Source organism: Podarcis tiliguerta, assembly GCF_965153285.1.
Source record: "Podarcis tiliguerta genome assembly, chromosome: 14".
In the NCBI taxonomy this organism is placed as follows: Eukaryota; Metazoa; Chordata; class Lepidosauria; order Squamata; family Lacertidae; genus Podarcis; species Podarcis tiliguerta.
This window is the reverse complement of record NC_139547.1, coordinates 2,660,896-2,684,024: the sequence shown is the minus strand read 5'-3', so window position 1 is coordinate 2,684,024 and position 23,129 is coordinate 2,660,896. Positions and strand designations below refer to the sequence as shown.

The 23,129-nt window shown below is 44.6% G+C and overlaps 2 protein-coding genes across 9 annotated transcripts in view; one reads left to right on the top strand and one right to left on the bottom strand.

The window, feature by feature from the left end:
- The window catches only part of MTMR10 (myotubularin related protein 10), a 55,149-nt gene extending 50,073 nt beyond the window's left edge, over positions 1-5,076 (top strand). For both annotated transcript variants that reach the window (XM_083412758.1, XM_083412757.1), the window contains exon 16: positions 665-5,076. In XM_083412758.1, coding sequence (XP_083268884.1) covers positions 665-1,264 — 600 coding nt within the window. In that variant the 3' untranslated portion in view covers positions 1,265-5,076. The remainder of the gene's footprint in view (positions 1-664) is intronic.
- A 2,443-nt stretch (positions 5,077-7,519) lies between these two features.
- Positions 7,520-23,129, bottom strand: part of FAN1 (FANCD2 and FANCI associated nuclease 1) — a 28,744-nt gene continuing 13,134 nt past the window's right edge. For 3 of the 7 annotated variants that reach the window (XR_014504791.1, XR_014504793.1, XR_014504796.1), the window contains 10 exons: positions 22,632-22,763; positions 19,361-19,469; positions 18,314-18,433; positions 17,961-18,125; positions 14,699-14,867; positions 12,622-12,725; positions 10,792-10,986; positions 9,783-9,911; positions 7,906-8,498; positions 7,520-7,815 (listed from right to left, as the gene is read on the bottom strand). Coding sequence is in view for 1 of the 7 variants with exons in the window: in XM_083412741.1 (XP_083268867.1) it covers positions 8,361-8,498; positions 9,783-9,911; positions 10,792-10,986; positions 12,622-12,725; positions 14,699-14,867; positions 17,961-18,125; positions 18,314-18,433; positions 19,361-19,469; positions 22,632-22,763 (1,261 nt within the window). In the remaining 6 variants the exon portion in view is untranslated. Of the gene's footprint in view, positions 8,499-9,782; positions 9,912-10,791; positions 11,052-12,621; positions 12,726-14,698; positions 14,868-17,960; positions 18,126-18,313; positions 18,434-19,360; positions 19,470-22,631; positions 22,764-23,129 lie in introns of all 7 variants that reach the window. The other 4 variants (XR_014504792.1, XR_014504794.1, XR_014504795.1 and 1 more) reach the window with 3 other exon arrangements.

Sequence of the window (23,129 nt, the reverse complement as noted above, 5' to 3'; positions counted from 1 at the left end):
TGGGATAATAGAAAAATAAGGGAGATAATAGTATTGGACCAGTTACTTTTTCAAGTTCACACATATCTTCTGCTGACATAATAAAAGGGTAGCTAGTTTTTACCTTACATGTGTGTGTTTTTAATAGTGGAACCATTTTTTTTAGCAAGTAGACAGATTAGACACAGCACTTCAACCACTGACCTGCATGAAATTCCATATTAGTGTGGTTATCTTTTAGAACCCTCTACTAGAAAAAAAATAGTGGAAGTGACTAAAATACTTGCATAGATAATCAGGTTTGCTCTCCATATAACCAGGAATTATCCACTATTTCATCCTACCTAATGAAGGACTTACTGCTGGTGAAGGATTGCATATGCTCTCGCTAATGGAAAGTTTCACATTTCCACATGCAGCTTTGTCTCATTACCTTTTTGGCCCCAGAAAGTACTTCATTATTATATGGCATCTGTTATTGCAAATTGTGCTGATTTTTCCAAAGGAGATTTGACAAATTCATGGAAGAATAGAAGTCCATCATTTTGGGCTATATTAATAGTATCTAGAAGTAATTATTGCAGGGATGGGGGTGGGGTCTACTTAACTGTACCTGGAGCTCCGTGGAGATCAAGTTGAACCTGATAGGAAACTGAAGGTATTTTACTAACTTTTCCCTTCCCAGAAGAACTACAGTTCAACACTCAGGGGCCTCCCGCCCTCCCTGAAGAACGGTATTATCAGCGAGCAAGACTTTCTTCCAAGAAGAAATTCCCTAATACTAAAACTGAAACCAGACTTTCTTCACCATACGGATACCACCACCAATGGCATGGAGCAATATTTCAGAGAGTGGTTTTCTAAGCCAGTTGACCTGCATGGTGTAATCCTGCCCCATCTCTCTGGAACACAAATCAAACTCTGGAAACTCTGCTACTTCCGCTGGATCCCTGAGGCCCAGATCAACAGTGGTGGCTTCATTACTGCCTTCCATAAAATCTCTTTATTAGCAGATGAAGTAGATGTTCTGAATCGGTGTCTGAGGCAACACAGCGGTACACCACCTTTGCTCACTAACACTTCTGAACTCGATCAAAGCCGGATGTACTTTAGAGCAAATGGGCTCAATGATTCTTCCACAACCCCAGACTTCCTTTCTTCCTCTTTCCCATTTTCTCCTGTAGGGAATCTCTGCCGACGGAGTATTTTGGGAACACCACTGAGCAAATTCTTAAGTGGTGCCAAAATCTGGTTGTCCACAGAGACACTTGCCAATGAAGACTGATGTCTTTAGAGACATAGAAGGGAGACAAGGAGGAGAGACTGACACATCATTTTTTGCAGCACACTGCTAACCACAGCACCAGAAACTGTAATAGCTTTATATACTAAGGTTACTTATGTTTTGCACAAAGTATTTAAAAGCAGCTGTGTCATGCTTTCAGATCGCACAATTTTTATTTTTATTTGGGTTTTGTTTCATTTTTCTTCAGCAGTCCAATAACTAAGGCACATACCATTTGATGTTAGTCTTCCCACAAACACACCACAATCTAAGGTCTGACTGTGTTTTGTTTGTGTCCCAAAGCTACTATTCCCTGCTGCTGATTTGAAGCACATCTCTTGTCAGCTTGGATGAATTAACAGATGAAGACAGACATTAGAGTCAAAAAAGTTGCTCCATCAAATTTGATCGCTACAATTGGTTCAAATATAAGAGCCACAAATTTTGTCAGTCATGTTTCAAATTCATGGCATGATTCAGCTGAGGGTAGGGACTTTTAAATCCTATTTATTTCAATGGTACTTTATAAAAGCACCTTTCCCGTTGAAATAAATTTAAGTGTTCATCTTGATCAGGTTGGCTATGGGAATGGTGGAGAGATCTAGTTTAGTCCATGAGCATTTTTCCTCTTTTCATTTAGTATCTGAAACTGCCTTTTAGTTTACAAAATCTGCCTATAGGACAACGTGTGCTGACCTCACTCCCCCAGTCCCTCAACTGGGGTTTGCTTTAACTTATGGTTAAGGCATACACTGGCAGCTGTGTTAGCTTGGCCTAAAGGATTCCCCCTTCACCTAGGATCAGCAGCTGTGGTTTCAAAGTAGGTGTCAGTTCCATCCGCTAGGATGAAAGGAGTCCTTGGTAGCACTAACCATAGTTAAAGTGGAGAGGAGAATTAGCTGCCAATCTCATTACCTACCATAGTTTGGTGTCATTACAGCTGAACAAATCTCAATGTCAGTCAATTATAACCTTAAAAGTGCCTTTTCTTGCTTTTGAAGTAAGAATTCTCTCTCTCCATCATGGAATTCAATTACTCTAATGTGGTAAGCTAATAGGCTACACATTAGTAGTATCCATTTCCAGAATCTCATTCATACCACAATTTATGGACGTTTCCAAAAGCATCTTATTCTTTGACTTTGTGATCAGGAATAGAAAACTTAATGAGAGTACCAGTGAAGTATATATTTAACTCAGTGGGTACAGAATATTAGGTGGAAGATCTTAGGCCCAAATTGAGATTGCTGTAAAATGTCTTTCAAAGAAGATGCCTGTACTTGTATTTAAATTTTTATTTTAAGGTCAAGTTTGGTGCTCAGTGGATGCTGATTTTTTTAATGGCCAAAACAAAATGGCATGCGGAATGTGTGGGATAGTGGTGTATGAAAGAATTAACTAGAAAACCTTGATATATTAAGAGTTTTTTGGGCTTTATTCCCATGCCAGTAACATCCCAGTTTACTTACCGAGTACCATACTGTTGCTTCATTTCACACGTGGTCATGAAGGGTGGACTAAGATTCACATTCAAAAGTGGTCAGCTAGTTTATGCAGTGTCTTCAGTGGCATGTGCCAACATCCAGAAAGTGACTTGTTTTTGTGCAAAATCAGCTCTACAGTAGAGCATCATGCCCCTTTCCCCCAGCTACCCCTTCCAGGTCTCTTAGCTTTTGCACATTCTGCCCCTGATCCAAGCATGCATGTAAAAGCCAAGTGAAAAACTGCCCTTCTGCTGCTCAATTGTCTGGCAGGGTTTAGGGTTTGTTTAAAGCCAGGCTGCCTCACTCGCTGCAGATCAGAAGGCTTCTATGTTTACAGGAGCTGTGTGTGTGTGTGTGTGAGAGAGAGAGAGAGAGAGAGAGCGAGAGAGAGAGAGAGCAAAAGACTTGGATCAGACGGATGTTGGGCATGCAGTGCTATCTTCAGCATGCCCAGCCCATTGAGCACCTATAGTCTCCAGTTGCATTGGGTGTCTGTAAAATACTGTAAACACACACCGCTTTGCACACTTGACCAAGCTTCCACTAAGTGAAAGTCAAGTAGACTAGTTTCACTGGAAAACAGGCAAGGGCTGATCAGTATTGGCTACCTGTCCAAGGCGCTTCACAAGTTTAGTGTCTTGTTAGAATGGACAAAGCTTTTTTCCCCTAGTGTTAAATTTCAACACATGTCCAGTTTGTATACCAGTTCTCTTTGTACCAGATCATAGACTTTATTAAGGTAACTTTATATTGATTTTTACTTAATGCCTAATAGTCTTAATTACATTTCAGATGTACCAAATTTTGCTAATTAACTGAAAGTTGGATGAATATACTTTGCAACAATTACTGAGTAAGGTGTTTTAACGTTTGAGACATGTGTCCCTTCCTTACAGGAGTTTTTTTAAAGTGCATTTTTGTAGCCTGTGCCCTTTTTATCCTTTTGATGTTACTGAACTTTGCCTTTAAGAATTGCTGCCTATAAACTGTCCATACCCAATGGATTAGAACAAATGGCTTTAAGACTAGAGAGTAAGCTAAGCCAGGTTTATACGGTTAACTCCAGGCCAGCAGTGCCTGGATGGCTGCCCAGGTTCATACTACTGTAAATGAAAGAGACTGGGAAGGAAGCCTGTTTAGCAGGAGAGCCTGAACTTTGGAGTACCGGGCCTGGGATATTTTTAACTGGGCAAAATGCTGTGAGTCCTACAATCAGAAATCAAGGAAGTAGTAGAGTGGGGCCGGTGAGCAGTGCTTTCTGATCTAGCCTTGCACAGTCTTGTAATCACATAGTTATGGTGGAGTTGTTGCCCCTCTCCCTCCTGCCCCATCATATGACGACATAGAGAGAAGTCTCTGTGGTTTGACTGAAGTGGGCTGGGAGTGGCTACCCACGTTTCTTGATGCAGCGGTACCACAGGGCAGGGTGGAAGACAGGTGACTTGCCTTCTGGGTAGCGAGCAGACATTTAAACCTTCACAAAACCCCGAGGTAATTTGCAGCAAGTCCTTGATTGAGGAAATCCAGGCTCCATTGCTTATCTAAAGGGCTATGAACTGCCTATGAACTGTCAGGCTTCAGCCAGCCCCCTCTGCTATATGCAATGCCTTCACTCAGTTCATAAGGGGGCTTGTAGGTGAGCACAATCCAAAGGGATTGTACTTTCTAAAACCAGGTACCTTTTTAGGAATTTTTTGTAAGTGTAGAAAAGAATAGATGCTTATTTTTGTATTTTTTTCACCCTAGCAACAAGCAAAATGCAGCTGCAATTATTAAAGGATATTTTTTGTTTAAAAAAGCAGGGGGGTTGGTGTATGGAGTTCTAAATGGATTATGGTCCACGTAGAAATCAATGCCTTTTAGTTACTGCAGAGTGGAAGTTGACTGTTACGTAACTTATCATGGAAGTGCAATTATATTCCTTGTGCAGGTTGTGAACCAAAAAGACACCACTGAAAAGTGTGTGTTTCACATTGGCAGAAGGAATCCTGTTTCTAGAGTGGTTGTTTTTGTAGATTCTCTTTCAGTTTAGCTGTTAAATCTCCAAAGAAAAGGTATACATTAAACAAAACCTGTTGTAAAATTTTATTTAATTAAAGGCTGAAGTTGTTAATCAGAAAATTGACTGCAGCAGTCAGGACCCCCTGCAACTCAGAGGGTGAAAGAGCCCTCCCCCCTTTCGAAACGGAATATAAAGCCTTGATGCTGAAAACAATGCCTTACTTGAGTAAAGCAAAGCTGACAGGAACACATACAAAAAAACCCCCAACCTGTCAATGTTGTGAATATGAAGTAAATCAAGACGTAATTAAAAACAAACAAACCTTCCGGTGTAGTCTTTGTTGGTGTTTAATTTGCGACTTTTTAAGAATGGTGTGCATTAATTTACATAGTACAGTTACCATCCATATGTACCTGAGTAATGGGACATATCTATGTGAGAACAAGGTTTAAATATGTTCAGTGCATTTGAAGAACATTTAAGAGGATACTCTTTTGGCCTTTTTGCAACGAATTTATGAAGTGTCACTTTGGCTTAAACATTCCCTACGCCCACCAGCATAAAGTCCAGTAGTGTTTTTCCGGGGGGGGGGGGGAGTATTGGCAGCCAAGCCTTCGTAAATTGGCAGTGACCCATTTACAGTGGGGCACAGCTGAGAGCTCTGCTCCTGTCACTAAAAAAAAAGACTAAGTGCCGCAGAGAGAAGGAACAAACATTCTTACAAAGTAGGAAAAAACTTGAGGACTGTTTTCAGTCACATGCTTGAGTATGGAGGGAAAACGTCTGAAGTAGGGATTTAGCCGTTTCAGGTTTCTGGCACTTCAGAATTCCCTTGCTGTAGTCTAGAACTTAACCCTAGTTCACCAATTCTGCAGATGACCAAACTGGGAGGGGTAGCTAGTGCCGAAGAAGACAGAATCAGAATTCAAAATTACCTCAGCCTTAAATATTTGAGTAAGATTGGAGAACAGAGACCATACCAACAAAATTAATTTCAATTGGGACAAATGTCAGATACTGCATTTAGGCAGGAATAATCAGCTGCAAAAATATAAGATGGGAGACACCTGGCTTGCCAGTAGTCCCTGTGAAAAGAATCTAGGGGTCCTAGTGGACCACAAGGTAAACATGAGCTAACAGTGTGATGCAGCAGCAAAAAAAGCTAATGCTATTCTAGGCTGCATCAACAGAATTATAGTGTCCAGATCAAGGCACTCTATTCTGCCTTGCTCAGACCACATCTGCAGTCCTGTGTTCAATTCTGGGCACCACAATTTAAGAAGGATGTTGAAAAGCTGGAACGTGTGCAGAAGAGGGAGACCAAGATGATCAGGGGTCTGGAAACTAAGCCTTAAGAGAAACGCTTGAAGGAGCTGGGAAAGAAGAGACAGGAGATATGATAGCCATCTTCAAGTATCTAAAGGGCTGCCACATGGAAGAGGGAGCAAGCTTGTTTTCTCCTCTTCTGGAGTGTAGGACTTGAACCAGACATCAGGAAGAACTCTCTGGTGGTAAGAGCTGTTTGACAGTGGAATGGACTCCCTCTGGAGGTTGTGGGCTTTCCTGCCATGGAGGTTTTTAAGCAGGTTGGATGGCTATCTGGGATGCTTTAGCCAAGATTCCTGTATTGCAGGTGGTTTGACTAAATGACCCTTTGGTCCCTTCCAACTCTACAATTCTATGATTCTAGTTTAAAATACACATCCTTAAAAGCCTCTCTGCTAAATAAGAGGACATTTTTTGTTTTTTAAATAAGGCTTGCAGTAGTTTAACAGTTTTTGTTTAAGATGGGATACTGTTCTTTAACAAAACTCTAAACAAGCAAAAGGTAGTATCTCCTCTAAGTCATTCTCAGATCCCTGCAATTGAAGACCTTTAGCAGGGTGGCCCAACCTGTGGGCCACATGTAGCCCACAATGCGTTTTTGGTGGCCCTTGGAAGTCATCCAGAAGAGCAGCAGCTGTGGGGCACGAGCAAGAGTCCTGTCTTTTCAAGCAACTAGATGCCTCTGCCGCAGCCCCCAGCATTGGAGAGCCAGGCGATGGAGCAGCTCTTGCTGTTGCATAGGTGTACTAGAGACTGAATTGTTATGGCCTGTGAAGGACAACATTTCCCCTCTTCCTCCTTTCCGGCACAGTTCCATGTTTATGACTTGTACCATGGGTTACTTTGTTGCAGCCTGGTGGGTGGCTTCTTGGTGGCTTTCATCCTTGAACCAAGAGCAGCTCAGGTAAGTGGAGGGGAGAGAGCAGGATGGCAAACCAGTTGGCTGTGCAGGCTCATGCAGACCCTTCGGGCTGCTTCTCTATCATAAGGCACCATGGATGAACTTTTGTTAAGGCCACATAGGCTGTAATCTCATGCATGCTTACTCTGGAGTACGACCCATTGGAATAAATGGGACTTACTCCCTAGTAAAGAAGTTCAATAGGTAACCTTTACAACAACGCCCTCCAAATGTTGCTGGTCCGTCATCCCTACTTATTGTCAGTCCTTGTTGAGGATGCTGGGAGGGAGGCGGGGGAAGGAGCACCTGGAGGGCAGCAAGTGGGCAGAGCAGGAGACTGCTGTCCCCCAGTGCCTGGCGGGGGCGCTGGAGTCCCTCTGTGTGTCTGTGAAGTTAACAATGGCAGCAGCAACCACTGCTGTTGGTTCTCCTGTTCCTTTCTCCCAGCCTTCCCGTAACGGTTGCGTGTTCTGCGGAGGGCAGGGAGGCAGCACATAGCCTTTTACTATAATATTTGCATTAAATTCTCCTTAATAAATGTATCAAATCCATGAATTGTGCCTTTAATTATAAATTTGCAATTAATTGCACATATTACACTTTAATTTACAATATGGAAATTTAATTCAGTGAGTGACCTGTGGGTTCTTTGTCAAAGTACTCTTGCAGCCCACTTGGTCCGAGAGGTTGGACAGCCCTGCAAGAGTGGGACTGCAAGTCATGGCTATTCCCCCCCCCCCCCAAAGCTCAGTCTGACTTTGGCAAATGCCACCCGAAGCTTAATACATAAGATTGCAGAAAAATGTAATAATAATTAAAGACTCTTTTGGAAGAGTGTCTTTGACTTGTATTTAGGAAAAGGGCAAGGAAGGGTGTTAAACATACCCAAGAGCCCATTGCTGTGGTTGTCCCAGCCAACTGCAAAGGCCAGGGCTTTTGCAGGAGTGGCAATGCGCAGCCCAGGCTGAAATGAGCCACATGGTGTGACGTCAAGGTCACCACTACCACTTTGCATTGAGCTGAGCCACCACCTAGCAGTGTTGTTTCCAGAAAGAAAACACAAGCCTGCTTCATTTTGTCTAAACCCGTGTAGCTGAGACACTCCTCCTAGCATGAGACATCAGGCAGCTGCCAGGTTTAGCTGAGGCAATGCTTGATTTCTAGAGGGCTGTTGGAACAAGGAGAATCAGCCAGGGCTGCTATGTACAAGAAAGGGTGCAGAAGTTAACTTAATTCAGAGGATTCCCATGAAAATGAAAAGCCACATCCTTTCTCAGAATGACATCTGAATTTGTGTTGTCTTAGCAGCTGCATGCCGAAGGAACGAGAAATGTGTCCAGCTTTTGTTACTCTGGCCTTGAGCCCAGCAACCACAATAGAGTCTCAGCTCAAGCGTTTACTTTTAGATCCACTTGCAACCACATGGCAAACTTCCACTGCTGCACCCAGCTTCTGCAATTCGGCAAGCCATATCATCTGCTTGTGAGAAAGGCGATCATTGGGGCCTTTGACTTCCACCAGCTGAAAAGATGATTCAGAGAGAGAAGGAGAAGTTTCTCAGTAGGTTTCAAAGAACTGCTTTAAGGGAGTGGTTTGCATCCATTTGGTTTTTTACATCCTATGCCCTGAGCCCTGCCCTCAGCCTTTCCCACTTAAATCACATACATGAAATCTGCCATGTTAAGCTCTAGGTCCCTAGGGAGAGCCAACTCTTTTTAGTTACATTTCCATCCTAAACAGAAATTGCAAGATGCAAAGATTTGCAGCCGGTGGTAAATCAAACCAGAGCAAATGAGCGCAAGCCAGGTGGCCTGTTGGCTCCAACCAGAGGAAAGCAATGATAAAAACACTTAAAAACACTTTTAGAACAAGGCTGATTCTGATGTAATCTTTTGTAGACATCACTCATCAGAAAAAATGAGGACATGGTTTCCTTATTTGGGGTTTGTGTAGAGAAAAGGGGCTGAGATGCAGAACTCAATTACCTGACTGAATTGTTACAGGTGATTATCCAAGCAGTCCAACTTGGATCTGCATTTTGAATCACTGAAAAATTCAGATGCAATGGCTGCCTGATGAAGCCAGTTTCATAGTATGTGTCTTGTTCTTCCCACAAGGGGAAAATAAAAACAAGGGTGCTTTCCTAAAGGCGCACAAGCTTTGCAACCTGCAAAACACATTTTTTGGGAGGAGGATTCTTGGGATCTTTAAGTTTGTTTAGCAGAAAAACAACAACCAACAGGATGCAAAATCATTATTCTGAGGATTTTTATTCAAGACTTGCAGGTTCATCCAGAGAATAATGATTGATATCTAATCAACTACTAGTGCTACCCATAATAGTTTGCAATGTAAGACCACAGAATCAATAAAATTCCAAAGAAACAAACCCAAGAACACTTAAAAAAAAGCCTGCCAAGCGAATTGTGCCTGCCAAACCTCTCTGAGGAGCAAGTAGTTCCACAGCATTGGGGCAACCACTGAAAAGGTTCTGCTCCAGCCTAACGCTGCTCCCTCTGCATTCAGGAGATGCCACTTGCTCCAAAGCAGCTCATGCTCAACAATAAAACACTCCAGCCTGGCTCCAGCCACCTTCCAACTAGCCTGAGGCAGTCGATGCTCAGAGGCCAGGCAGAACTGCTGCTTATCAGCCTCATTTCTTGATATAAACTGCTCAGATATCATTTACACTGATGACTGCAAGATGGGGGGGCGGGGTATTTGGCTCCACCTGTCGGGCACTCTCATACATCACATCCCTGATCTGTACACTCTGCAACTTTAACAATGCAGCTGGGGTCAAACCTTAAAATGGTGATCTTCCGTTCTCCAAACGACGAGGTCAGGGAGGCCGCCCCTGCAGTGATGCAGATCTCTGCTCAGCTGTCGGCAAACTCCACTCAGGAAAGGACCCCCAAAGCAGCGCACCAGGTGCTACAAAAAGAAAGACCACTTTTTCTCCCTTCTCCCAAACTGCAAGGGGCTAGAAGACGGGATGGGAACCTCTGGCTCATGAGCCCCTCTGCCCCCAACTTCACTCTCCAATGATAAGGGGTTTTTTGTTGTTTTTTAAAGGTTTGGCACAATGGAAGAATTTTGAGAAACCTTACTACTGCCAAGAGGGTGCCGACGGGAAGAGTTAACCCCTCCCTGTGCACTGCAGCCCCCACAAAGATCATCTCCTCCCCTGGGGAGGCTACAGGTCAACTACAGAGTAGATGAATGAGCAATGAGCAAATGGATGTGTGTATGTGAAGCAGCATCTATAACAGTTGTAATCGTACACCAATGAGCACTAACTGACTTCTGCAACAACCTCATTTGTTATTGTTTTTTGTTTAATTTCATAAAATTTATTCAGGCACCGAAAAGAGTCTGGTGAAGGTGCCTGCCTGATTTCTGACAGGCAGGGAACTCCTCTAAGTGCAGTTCTAACAATTCATCAACCAACTGCATTTTCATTGATGTGAACACTGGTAAGACTTCCATAGATTCATATTGCCACATTACTACGTTGCTTGCCAAAATCCCCTAGTACAAAACTCCTCAGCAGTGCCCCCCCCCCGCCCTCCTCCAGAAGGGTTTCCTGCCATGCCATGGCTGCTGGGCTTTGTTTGCTTGCTTTCTAGCCTTAAGTTCAGAGCAATTCAAAAACATTATTTTGTAACTCATATACCTCAAATGCCATTTTTTTCAGTAAACTATAGAAGAGGCACAAGGCCTCAAATTAAACTGAAGTATCAAGCAAGATGGACACCTCCCCTTTTCCTGTAAGAAGGGAACCAGGGCAGCTCACAGGGCCTTTGAGGCCTACCTGGGCCTGCTGGAGGGAAGAGAATCGGTCCCAGCTGATTAGCGCTGCCGCTTTGCCCTCCTGAGCATTCCAGACATCCGCAATCCACTTTTCCAGGGTTTCAGGCGAAGCCTCATGCAGTAAGCGGAGCCTGGATTCAATGGCCTCCCTCCGGTTCTCATAGAAGCTGTCAGTGTAGAGATCCAGGGGGCAGGTCTGCGGGAAACGGACTGTCAGTGTGGCCCCGTCCCTCACCTACTGCTTCCCCTGCAAGAAAGAGGCTGGCAACACAAACCGCCTTAAGTTGCCAGGGTGCAGTAAAAGGCAGAGAGGCCCTAAACTACCACTTGTGAGCTTATTTGGATACTTAATGCACTGTCCTCCTCCTAAGTGAAATAAGGCAATCCATAAAGTAACACAGTCCTTGAAATACACAACAACAACTCCTAATGATTTTCTATTAGCAGCAGCAACTAATCCGTATATCCAGCTGGGTCTCTCCTCCGCAAACACCCACAGAAAATATGCATCTTAACCAGTCACCTAAAACTATGAAGAGATGGGAGCAGACACATCTCAGTTTGGGAGAGAGGTTCACATGCAAAGAGCCACCACCAAAAAGGCTCCCACTGCACCCTTCATCCAGGTGGGTTCTTTGCCTTCTGTGGGCTAAAATGGCTGGCTGAAGAACCTCAGGATTTCCACTTCATTTCCTCGGTGACTCCGGCTCGCAACTGTGTGTCTGGATGTCATCAAGCTGACCCCAGGCCACACTTGAGTTTTGCTCTCTGGAGCCGCAGAAGTAATGGCTCCTGGAATATGATTGGGAACATCTGGCAGTTATCCTGGTGCAGTGATAAGGAAACAGGAGCTCAGTTTTTGACTCAGCCATGAAACCCACCTGGACATAAAAACGTAAGATGAGCCGGCCCAGCACCCCAGCCCCAGAGTGGGCAACCAGAGGCCCCTTATGGGAAGCCCCAAAGCAGCACAGGATGGCAATAGCCCACTTGTGCTGTTGTTCCCCAGCTCCGCCTCTGATCTTGGATGTAGCTGAGAGCCCTCCTGGCTAGTATGTGCAGCCCCTGCTATAGCCACAGCCTTTGCCTGATCTTCCATGAATGTGAGCATTAAAGCCACCGTCTAAGTGGGTGGCAGCAAATTCCACAGGTTAACTACACATTTTGAGGAGACATTCTTCGGTCCTGAATCTCTAACCTTTCAGCTTCATTAAATAAACACAAGGTCCAAGGGGATAAGAGATGGGAGTAAAACTTCTCTATCCATTTCCTGCGCATGATGCTTGAACCTAGACACCTCCACTCTGCCTCCCTTTGCTCAGGCTCTTTTCTCACAGGGGAACTGCTCCACCCTCTTGACCTTGGGAAGGTTCCTATCTCTGACCCCATCCTGCCTACTGCATAGGACTGTTTTGAGGACCAAACAAGATGTATGTAACTAAAGAGAGAGGGAGTGAAGGATAAAAATGATTTTTTAAAATGATCATTACTTTTTTTGCAAGCTGTTGTGCAAATTAGCCATCACAATTCTGTGGCCCCTGCTCAGCCAATGCGTTCCCATAACTGCCTCTTCCTTATAGTTATTTTAAAGAGAATAATGAAGATGCAACTCAAGGCCACCAGCCCTACTCCAAAAACAGCCAGCAAATGCCAAATCCATCGTGTGCAGGTATGCTCCCCAAAAGCTGTGTATTCTGCAACAAAATTCCCAAAATTGTTTTTGAGGCGTTTCTCTGGGAGAATTCTGCGACTTTAAAAGAAGCTGTTTTGAATATCCTTTTCAAACATCATCCACAAGAATAAAAAGCACTTTAAAAACAAGCAAACATACCTGGTAAGGATTCCTGAAGACATCAGGGATGCCATCCATGAAGAGAGTATCCCACATCAAGAGGCCGTAGAGGGTGCTGAACGTAGATCCTTCGCCATGAATCCCTGAGGAATTATCACAGCATCACAATCATGAAAGCCACTGCAGGATATTTAAGCTGCCAACCAAAAATTGCTACCTCTGACACCCAGTTTATCACTAACACAAAGCTCAAAGATGCACAGAGTACAACTCAAAATGATTTGAAAATCGGCAATGATGGGGACTTCTGGGAGGAAAGATGACTGACTAGATGTCAACTGCAGACTCTCCCATTGGCAGAGATAATTATGTGGTGATTAACGATAACCAAGACATAAATCTTGGTTGTCATGCCCTCCCTTTTGAGATAGTGAGACCTGAGATTATCCTCACATGCTCTGAAGAAAGTCGTTTGTCATACTGGACACAATAAGTTTTTGTGTAATCAATTTTTGTTGAAGGTTTTCCACATAAGATACTATAAAAATAGAGGGGGGGATGAGGAAAGGAAGAGAATAAAAAAGGAAAGAAGGAAAAGAAGGAAAAAAGGAAATTACTAAGTTTTCCTCCAGCCTCTCACCCTGGGAGATCCTCTCTGCCCTCTATCTTCAATCCATTACCTTCCTGTGTGTATCTCCCTTGATATAAGATAAGGAACTGCAAATTGCAGAACAAAACATAAGGATAATTGGGGCTGGGGAGGAGGAAGAAGTCATAAGATATAAAAAGTTTTTTGTTGTTTTTTTTAAAGGAAAGTCTTCCAGTTCTCTGACAATTATGTATATTATGGTTTATAACAATTATTCAAAAATGTTGTTAGTATGCACTCCAGGATAACTTTGGGCTCTATTAGTGTCCAGCTATTTCTCCATCTGCTAGGCAATGTTTCCTCATTCTTCATTCCCAGACCTCTCACATTCACCTTCCTCCACCCAAAAGACGACTAAAAGAAGCTCTTCAATTTTTATTATCATTAAATGTCAGTCACAATCCTTCTCCAATCCAATATGATGAATTCCAACAACTCTTGACTGCGCTAGAGGTCTTCTGGCCAACACCCACCTTCCACAGTGGCTGTTCTTTCCAGTCCCTCTGAGGGTTGTGAAGAAGTTCAGGCAGAGGGGAGGGAGAGAATGAGGCATGACCTTCTAAGCATGTGAGGCTAACTCTCTTATTTCAAAAGGGAGTTTTGGTAACCAAGATCTATAACCCAGTTATCTTAAATTACCACATAATTATCTCTGCTGACAGGAGTGTCAGCAGTTGATGCCTAGTCCGCCATCACCTTCTCCAGAAGTCCCCAGAGACAAAAAGGTTTGGGATGCGGAGGAGCATCTTAGAAGCGAGGAACCGCCATCGTGCCTAGATGTGACATAATAGCCCTCAAGGTTAGCCTTCAGGGCATCAGGTCTTCAAAACCTACCTTCTTTCAACTACTTTAGAACTTGGAAGCAATTACAACTTGGATGACCTATCTGCCAGTTAATTTTCAGGACACAAGCTGATTGCTACATAAGGAGAGGCATTAACAAAAGGCTGCAAAACAAAAAGTTTGCCTTATTATTGATGAAGAAAGTTTACGAACAGAAAGTCAGCTATGATTTACCACTTCTTGGTGATTCCATTCTGTGAGGAAATTATCTGTTTCCTAGTATCTGGCAGGGAGTGGGGTTTTTGGAGGAGGAGAAGGAACTGCACTGAAACTGCGGAATCCACGAAACTGCCTGACTGTAGGGAGTTTTTAACCAGCTTCAGCTGGTGAAACAGTAGCAATGGTTCCTGGACTAGGATAACTTGACCGCAAGTTGTTCATACATTGGTTACCTTCAGGTTTGATAACTGTAAAGCATGCTTAAATGAGGCTGAGGTTAGGGCCCAGTCTGGAAGCTTCATGGCGGAGTGGGAATTTGAACCCTGGTCTTCCAGGACATAGTCCAACAGTCTAACCATTAAGCCACACTGGCTGCTTCCTGGTCACATGGCAGTGTGAGAGAGCATTGGGAGGGAGGGGCAGAGTGCTGGCTGATGGCTTTCTATAGCAACGGCCAGCCATTACCTTGATCAAAGCCATGCTGCTTGTAGTGGGCTAATGCCAGCTCCTCGACAGAGCACACCACAGTGGAGGGCTCAAGGTCTTCTCCTGGGTCTTCGGCACCAACATCTTCCATGATAAACATGGACTTCCCCATTCCAGTCTGTGGGCACAGCTTTCCTTTGATGGTAACCTGCAAATCAAAACTACTGGTGTTTTTACTTTTGCTGCTACAACACCATGCTTTTACCCAGTGTGCCACCATGCTGTATTTTCTGTGAGAGTGTGATTTAAAAGTATGTTCAAAATAAACAAAAGGAGACTGCAGAAGGCGACCAGGGCAAGAGGGAAATGGTGAAAACTTTACACAGGCCCCATGGAGAGAGTGGGGGGTCAGGAGGGAGAAGAAGCAAATTAAATCATATCACTATACACAGAGAGAGAGAGGCCTTGGGGTGAAGGGTGTGTAATAATAGTATACTGAGAGAGGGCTATTGCATAGAAAACGGTTAGGGGGACAGGTGGGAAAGGCTGGATTTCACACCCTGATGAAAAATAATCAGTCAGTTTGCACACAGGCTTATGCTAAAATCTGATACATCTTCCGTTCCTGGGGGAGGGGGGTGACTGGGGGAAACTTAATGGTTTTTTTTATATTTGTTTGAAAAAACCTTTAAAAATCTTTTATATAAAAAGCAATCAATCAAAGTGCAGAAATCAGTTATTATCCTCTATATACCCCCTATGCAAAAGAGGGAGTATCATCAGCCTTGGGAGAAGAAGTCCAAAGTTTGCAGAATGACAAAGAACCTTTAGGGAAAAGAAAAACCTGCAAAGTGGTAAAAATCCAAAACTAGCCCAATAAATATTGAGCATGCTCAGTAACAACAGACTGTTGGGTGACCAGGCGGCGAGGGAGAGGAGAGGAGAGGAATGGAGTATTCTGCCACTGGGCACTGCTGACTGGCTGGCACCCTGGACAAGAACCCTGTGCACTGCAATGTTTTCTCACTTACAGAACTCCAAATTATAATGAGAGAGAAGTGGGGGGGGGGCGAGAGGGAAGAGAGGCTGCTACTTAAACTTTGCTAACACCAGCTAAGTGACAAGCTAAAAATAAGACCACCCAGCGCTTAAGTGCTGTCTCCTTGTCAGCCCTTTGACTCATTTTGGGGACTGACAAATGGGGCTGCTGTCAGAACTGGAAATTTGTTCTCACATTGCACGTCTCATTGAACACGTAGGAAGGAAGCCCCATACGGCTGCTGAAGCAGCTCTCAGGTGGAGACAGCAAAGGAGGAGAACAGCGCAGAAGGGAACAGAGGCCTCTGAAGCGTATTAAATGAGACATGGGAAGACGCAAGAGGCTGGTGCTCTGATGGCAGCTCTTGCAGGAGAAAGAATGCAGTTGGGCAAAACACGTTCAAGAAAGTGGCAACTCAAGCATCATTTTGAGAAGTATAAGGATGGTAGGCAGTGAGGAGAAATAGAGGAGTACAGAAAAAGGATGGTTAGAATTGCTTCAAAAAGAACAACAATTTAAAATGCAATCTGCAAAATGCATCACAATCATTCATGCAGACAAGCATGCAAATAGTGCACACCCAGGACCACACAGGTCAGATACAGGACAGCACATTTCCCCAGGTTTTAATAACAATACTGTCCTAACAGACCCCACAAACACCTGAAGCAGCTTTGATGCTGTCAGACCTGCTGCTCTGATTCTGACTTTAGTGGAGTCACTGCAGGGCACAGAATGGCACCTTTTGGGTGCTTTGCTGCAGCTCTGTACATATAGATAGGAGGCCCCAATTGTGCACCTCAGCCACAAAATCCAGCTTCCTAAAAAGAAGGCCAGCAGTTTATTAATGGTTTGGACTGTCTGACTGATCAGCTGGCACATGCCCACTATGCCAATCAGCTGAAGTGGCTCACCAAGGGAAAAAGTTGTTTCCCATCACCTGCGATCTGAGATTGTTCTAATTGGCAGTGCTGAGGACTGCGTCTGGGGCTTCTGCATGAGAAGCTGCTGCTCAGTCTCTGAGCTAGGGCTCCTACATATAGTAAAACTCAATATAACCGGATGGTTTATACCAACTCAGACTATTTGCTAACCCACCTTCCCAGGGAGATTCTTTTTCTAACTGCAGGCACACGAGGGGTTGAACTGGGAACCTTCTGCATGCAAAGAGCAGGTGCCACACACAAAAACACTTCCTCTGGGATCGTGTTAGTTTGCATCAAAGAATTGCTACCACCCTGCATTGTGACAATAAAAGCTCATGAATGGCCGACGCAGAATGTGAACACCTAGTTTGTTCTGATCAGTTTCTACAACCAGCGGCAGACAAGCCAACAAGCCACAGTTTGTTTCGTCAAAGCTTGGCGAACATCCAGAGTGGAGTAGCTCAACAAACCACAGTTAAGCAAGGCTGCTGGATTTGGACATAATGCCCAACCGCAGTTAAGACCACCAAAAAACCATGGCTTGACACTGTGGCCTGTTGCCAGAAAACAAACCATGGTTAGCCTGCTGTCCTTAACATACGCAGTGCAAGGAGGACAACCAGCTGGTAGTTTAACTCTTTATTGACGAAGCATGCACTTAGGGCAGCTCCTAAGTTGTTCAGAACACACACACTCTTCTGGAGACCAAGTAGTTGGCACCCCCTCCCCCAGCTTGTGCGCTGAACTGGACTGTTGGAGCAATAGCATGACCATGCCTTCACCCAAACTGTACAACCTTCGTCTAAAGGGGCACACACAAGCAACCTGTGACTTCCCCTACACAGAAGTTGCTGCTGTGCCTGTCTCTTTGAGCCCCTCCTGGTCCTGAGGGACAGTGGTGGAGGGGATGGAGGGGATTCCACCGCCTCCCTGGTCCGGCTCCTGCCCTGTATCCTGCATCTCCTCCCCCAGCTCCTCCTGCTCAGACTCTTCCCCTGCCTTCAGCCCTGGCTCCTGCCTTGCAGCAAGCACAAAACCCCACAAACCACGGCCCCCTTCCCCTGAGTCAGTCTCTGGCCCTACAGCCTCTGCCACCCACTCCTCGGTGCCCTGCCAGTCCCTGAGACCTGCTAGGTTCACATGTACAAACGCACCACCTTTGGCTAAACAAACCATGGATTAGCATTATGTACGAACTGGGTGTGAACCATTTTAGAAGCCAAGATGAAAAAGAAAAAAAAAAAGAAACAGTCTGGCACCTTTCCACATTCCCAATTTATAAATGTACACCAGACCACAAAAGAGAGGCTTCTCCAGACATCCAATAGCTACTCACATGGGCGACATCTTCCACGGAAAGAAGCGGCAGATCTTGGAGGAGATGCCCTATCTTCTTACAGGCTGAGGAATTTTTCATCCTCTGGGCTCGCTGGGACAGGGAGAGTCGATGGCCTGTGCGAACAAATGGGTCCTGGAGACCTTTCCTGATGCACCTGATGGCCTAGCAGACAAGCAAGCATTGCAGAGAGGTGAGCAAACGGACCCCCCACCAAACCAAGAGGGGCAGGTGGATGTCCTCAAGCACATCCAGGGCTGACAGCCGGATGGAAGGTGCTTGTGGGAGAGCAAGGAGAGAAGACATCACCCTTCCAAGCAAGGTGCAAAGGGGGCAGAGATGGGTGCATTTACCTCCTCTGTGTCTTTCAAGTGCTGGTGCAAGTTAAGAGCCAGACGATCCCACCACCGTCCTCTGCTGTCAGAACAATAAACGTCCTGGGCCAAAAGATCCTGAAGCTGTTCCACTGCCTCCTAGGGCAGACATGAGGCCAACGGTCAAAAAAGGTGTGTAGCTTGGTGACCAAGGGACTAAGCCAGGGATAGCTAGCCTGTGGCCCTCAAACCACGCTGGACTCCCAGATCTCACCAGCCCTGGTCAGAAGGGTCAATGGTCAAAAGATGATGGTAGTCTAGATATGCAGCAACATCTGCAGGGGGCCACATTGACCATTCCTGGACCGTGCTGTGAATTGGGATACTCCCATCTCACTCCTTGCCTCTGCCACGAGCTCTCTAGGTGGCCCTGGGGAAAGCTGGAACGCCAGCTTTCTATATCTGCATTATGGGTGCACTCAAGTAATAGAGGCCTATCTCACAGGGTCTGTTGTAAGGATTATGGCAAGGGAAAGTATGTGAAACACTTCAAAGACTTTAAACTGCAATACAGAAATGTTTAGTAGTAAAACGTGACAGTGGCCCTGCAACAAAAATTGCCTGAGTGTTAAGCAGTTTTTTGTTTGTACTTTTAGCAATCTTCAGGGTTTCCACCAAGCCCGTTGACACCTGCCCCCTTTGCATGGATAGTGCCCTTTCGGCCACATACCCTGAGCATTGGAATTCAAAACCATTTGCAGCCAGGACAGGCTGGTCCTTTCAGAGCTTCCAGTCGGCTTTATGACTTTGTTACAGAAGTGCTTGTTGTGCGGCATTCCCTGGCCCCAAGACATTGCGCCTGGCGCCTGGCTTCTTCACCACACAGCTTTTCGGGAATGATGAAGACACACCTCTTTGCCCTGGCCTTTTAATAGATATCTGAGACATACATTTTCAGGGCCCACACTATTCCTTGTGAATACATCTCAATCATTTTTAATTCTGGATTTTTTTAATTGCTGTAACCCGCCTTGGGACCTGCTGGTGAAAGGCAGTTTATTTATTAATTAATTTATTTTTAATTACCTTATACATATGTAGTCTCTGCAAGATCTCAACACCCTGGGAGAAGATTCGTGTGTACACCCACCCAACAGTGAAACGCCTCAGGTATTCCGGGAGGGCTGCATGGTACCTGTAAAGGGGGGGGGGGGACAAAACACACAGGAAGTCTTTGCCATGGAACTACCCACTCCAGCTGCGATTCCTGTACTGCATGGGGTTTGAACAGACGACCCCTTGGGTCCCTTCCAATTCCATGATTCTATGAAAAAGGCTGGAGATGGGCAATTGCTTGGGAGAAGCAAAAGCTGTAAGACAGCCACCATTTCCTGCAATGCACAGGTATCCCTCCTATTGCTATGTCAGGGGAGAGTCACAGCTCACTGGTAGAGGGCTGGCCCTGCACACAGCAAGTCCCAGGTTCAATCCCTGCCATCTCCAGGTGGAGATGGGGAAGACCCCTGCCTGAAATCCTGCCTAGAGTACAGGCATTACTGATCTAGGTAGGCCAACAGCCTGGCACAGTACCGCACAGCCTTCCGTGTTTCTAGGAAGGGGTTATAGCTTAGTCCTCAACAGGTGAGGCAGGACAGGGTGGCATGTGTGGCAGCAAGATTCAGGGACAATCAAAGAAAGGCTCAACATTTCAGTGTGTAGCACACCACTGCACTCTTTTTGGATATACAACTAGAAAGAGTATCCACGCTTCTCTTCAAGAGCCTTGGCTATTCTTCTATAGTTCTCTATGACATATTGTTGTGAACAGGGATTTTCAACTCTGACAAATATGCAAGATCAGAAAAGAGAAAGACTTCTTTGTGGTGATGAGGAGACAAGAGTTTGTTTGTCTCAAATTAGGTCTAATACAAATGAGATTACCTGGCAAAAGCAAGCTCACATACACCTCTCATTGAGTTAAGGTACATATGTAAGAGGCTTTTTAATAATTATATTTTAGGAAGGATTCATGTTCTTACATAGCTGCATTGTTATATATTTTCAGGATGTTCCATGATCATATTGTAAAGCAGTATTTCTTATCAATAAAAATTTTTTAGTGTTGTCTGAGCAATTTTTTATTCTGAAAGTGTGACCCAAAGAAAATATTTTGAGAACCACTGTCTTAATGGTAAGAGCATCTGTTTTAAACATAGAAGATTCCAGGTTCAGTCCCAGGCATCTCCAGGTCAGGCTGAAAACGTCCCACCAGAAGCCCCGGAGAGCCACTGCCAGAAGCACAGACAAAAGGGAGCAAGATGCAGCACTGGTCTGGCTTGGGCTAAGGCCGCTTCCTGCAGCCGGTCATTCCAGATCAAACAGGCTGGTTCACTATGAAGTCCAGCAAGGGCAGGGGGAGGAGATATTGAATGGGAACAGTGGTGAGATGAAGATGCATACTACAACAAAATTATCTGAGCCCTGCTGGATCAGAACGAAGGGGCCCCATCTAGTCCAGCAACCTGTTCTTACAGTGGCCAACCAAAGGCTCATTATGGGAAACCAGCAAGTAGAAACTGAGTGCAACAGCAGCACCCACCACCCACCACAATTACCTGCAACTGGGATTCAGAGGCATACGGCCTTCAGCTCTCTAAAATAAAAGACATTAAAGAAATGTCCAGTAGCACCTTAGAGACCAACTAAGTTTGTTCTGGGTATATGCTTTCATGTGATAGCTGAAGAAGTGTGCATGCACACTTATACGCAGAACAAACTTAGTTAGTCTCTAAGGTGCCACTGGACTTTTTTTTTTAAAAAAAATTATTTTGACTGCGTCAGACCAACACAGCTGCCTCCCTGAATCTAAAATAAAAGAATTGTCTGTGTTGCGCAAAAAAGTAACAAGGAAGGAAGGCTGGACTACATTTTGAAGGCAGTCGGCCAAATATCCAGAGCAGTTCACTGTAACTCTACAGAATCCTTTTGGAAGCGGAAGAGTCAACATGAGGCTGGTTCCCATATGCACAGGGTAAAGAGGTCTTGCCAAAGGCCTCCCACATGGCCAAATCTCATGACAACAAAGACTCGCCAGTGTACAGAAGAAAGCTTATGCCACAATAGATGTTAGCCTTCTCAAAGGAATCTTCCAAACTATGAACTATAAACTGTGAAATGAGGCCCTTTATTATTCTCTTGAATTTCTGGCCATGAATAATACCCATAGCTATTCAAGGGTTTTACGGTCAAGAATAAATTCGCCTGCAAGCTCTTTTTCAGGGAAAAATGAAAACCCACTCTCCAATTCACCTCTGCGGAGCTGAGGAACAAAAACATGGAACTGTGACAAATAAACTCTGATGATCAATGCTTCCTAGAATACCAAAGCTGCAAACAAAACAGACTCTGGTTTTATTTATAGCAGAGAACATGAGCCACTTGTCAAAGGCAGGCTACACCCGCCCTGGATTCAGCCCTGATCCTGGATGCCCAGGTCTCTGCAGTGGCCAGGATTGCCTTTGCAGAATTAAAGCCACTGTACCAGTGGAGATGCCTGATCTGTCCTCAGTGACACTCACCTTAGTTACATCCCATTTGGATTTCTGTAACACGTGGGGCTGCCTTTGAGAGGTCCTCAGAAATTTCAGCTGTCCCAAGGAGCTGCAGCCCGACTGTGGAGCAGGGCTGGTTATAGGGAGCACACGACTCCCTCATTGTAGCAGCTCTCCACTGGCTGTTTCTGGGAACAATTCAAAGTGCTGCTTATGACCTATAAAGCCCTTATGGCTTAGGCTATTCGAAGGACTGTATTCTCCCACATGATGCTGCCCAGCTCTTCAGTCCCACCTCCCTCCCAGGTACATCTGGTGCAAAAATGGGAAGAGGGACTTCTCAGTGGCTGCTCCTAGACTCTGGAACGCATTTCCAGAGAAACTGGATTGGCTCCCTACTTGTCCTTCCTCCACCAGGTGAAGACTGCTTTAATTCTGCAAGCTTTGGGGAAATGACTCTTTTTAAGGAAATTGTTTTTAATAGTGCTGTGCTATTTTTACATCTTTAAAATGCTATTATAGTTTAATGACTTTTTAAACTGTATTTTATATGTTTTGAACTTTTGGTGTTTTATCTATGATTAATCTGGGGGGTGCACCTTGAGTCCTGCTTCTGGCAGAAAGGTGGGATAATAATAATAATAATAATAATAATAATAATAATAATAATAATACACCAGAAATGAGATCACACTTTGTTTCAGCCCCCCTTCCATTTTTTTGAGTACAACTTGCATCAAGCCCACACATGTGTTCACTGCAGATCACCCCCCCCCGCCTCCTCCTGCTCCACCCAGCCTTCATACCACAAAGAAAAGTGTTCCCTCAACTCCTGCCAGATTTCTTTGGCCACCTCATAGAGTCTGTGTGCCTCCTTCCAGTTCCCATGAGTCACAGCCACAGAGATGTCATTTGACAAGTACGCAGCACTGGCATACCTAATAAGAAATAATAATAATAATAATTTAAAGCAATGATTTCAAGATGAAGGCCACCATCTCAGAACAGATTATGCTGTAGCATTTGTTTATGCAGTAGATTTATATCCCAGCTTTTAGAGATGAAACCTTTCTTCTAAGGTGCTTCACAATAGCATTATTAAGCAAATTCATACAACATATTTTAAAAGATAGTTTTAAAACACCTACTTAACAATAAATATTACTACTATAGCAGCAACCAGCAATCGAATTAGAACAGCATTCAGCCTGGTAATTCCTCAGAGTTACAGAACGATGTGCCACCATAATAACAGCATCCCAACTAAGATCTGTAAAATCCGCCTTCCCCAGCCAGTTGCCCTT